The following is a 1,263-nucleotide window of genomic DNA, read 5'->3' as shown; positions in this document are numbered from 1 at the left end:
TCCTTGGTCTTATCTTTTACCACGTCGAATAACCAGGCCGAATACGAGGCTCTCCTAGCAGGCCTGCGCCTCGCCGAAGACGTGGGCGCTCGAGAGGTCATGATTTATACCGACTCCTAGCTCGTCGCCTCCCAAGTCAGCGGCGATTACCAAGCCAAAAACGACACACTAGCCGAGCATCTCACTCTCGTCAAAGAGAAAATGAAAAGATTATCAAAAGTAGACGTAGCGCACATTCCCCGTGAACATAACTCACGTGCCGACATATTATCCAAACTTGCGAGCACGAGAAAGAAAGGAGGAAACAAGTCGGTAATCCAAGAAATCTTGCCCAGACCGAGCATAAGCAAAAACGCGCAAGCTCTGCAAGTATTCGCTATCGGGGACGACCATTGTTGGATGACCCCGGTATATAACTTCCTCACCAAAGACGAACTTCCCGCTGACGCGAAGGAAGCTTCAGCTATTAAGAGACGAGCCTGCTCGTACACCATTATCGAGGATAAACTATACCGACGAGGCTTCTCCATCCCTCTCCTCAAATGTGTCGACGCCTCGCAAGCATTCGAGATACTCCAAGAGCTCCACGAGGGGATCAACGGCCAACATCTTGGCGGCCGGTCACTAGCGAGGAAAGCTCTTAGAGCCGGCTACTATTGACCGACCATGCAGCAAGACGCCAAAGAACATGTCCGGAAATGCGACAAATGTCAGCGTCATGCCGACATGCACTTGGCTCCCCCAAACGAACTTAAATCTCTCTCCTCGCCTTGGCCTTTCTCCACCTGGGGAATGGACCTCCTCGGACCTTTCCCAATCGGCTCGTACCAGAATAAATACCTAGTGGTCGTCGTGGATTACTTCACGAAATGGATAGAAGCCGAAGCGCTCGCTAAAATCACATCTCAAAACGTACTCCGTTTCTACAAACGAAACATACTCGCTCGGTTCGGGGTACCACAGGCCATAATCACCGACAATGGCATCCAATTCACTGACCGAAAATTCCAAGAGTTCGTGGCCAAGCTCGGCACGAAACAACATTTCACCTCGGTCGAGCATCCTCAGACGAACAGGCAAGCCGAGGCAGCCAATCGTGTCATCCTCCGAGGACTGAAGAGGAGACTCGGCGAAGCTAAAAAAGCTTGGGTCGAGGAACTACACAGTGTACTTTGGGCATATAGGACGACGCCCCACTCGAGCGCGGGCGAAACTCCATTTAGACTAACATACGATACCGAAGCCGTGATCCCCGTAGAAATC

General features: G+C 51.5%; 1 protein-coding gene across 1 annotated transcript; it reads left to right on the top strand.

Moving 5' to 3' along the window:
- The first annotated feature begins 201 nt into the window (after positions 1-201).
- Positions 202-660, top strand: LOC131658050 (uncharacterized). The gene has a single exon (XM_058927387.1). The coding sequence runs from the start codon at positions 202-204 to the stop codon at positions 658-660; it is 459 nt and encodes a 152-aa protein (XP_058783370.1).
- Positions 661-1,263: the final 603 nt, after the last annotated feature.

This window comes from Vicia villosa, linkage group LG3 (assembly GCF_029867415.1).
Source record: "Vicia villosa cultivar HV-30 ecotype Madison, WI linkage group LG3, Vvil1.0, whole genome shotgun sequence".
Lineage (NCBI taxonomy): Eukaryota > Viridiplantae > Streptophyta > Magnoliopsida > Fabales > Fabaceae > Vicia > Vicia villosa.
The sequence above is the reverse complement of the archived record's forward strand: the minus strand, read 5'-3'. Positions and strand labels throughout refer to the sequence as shown.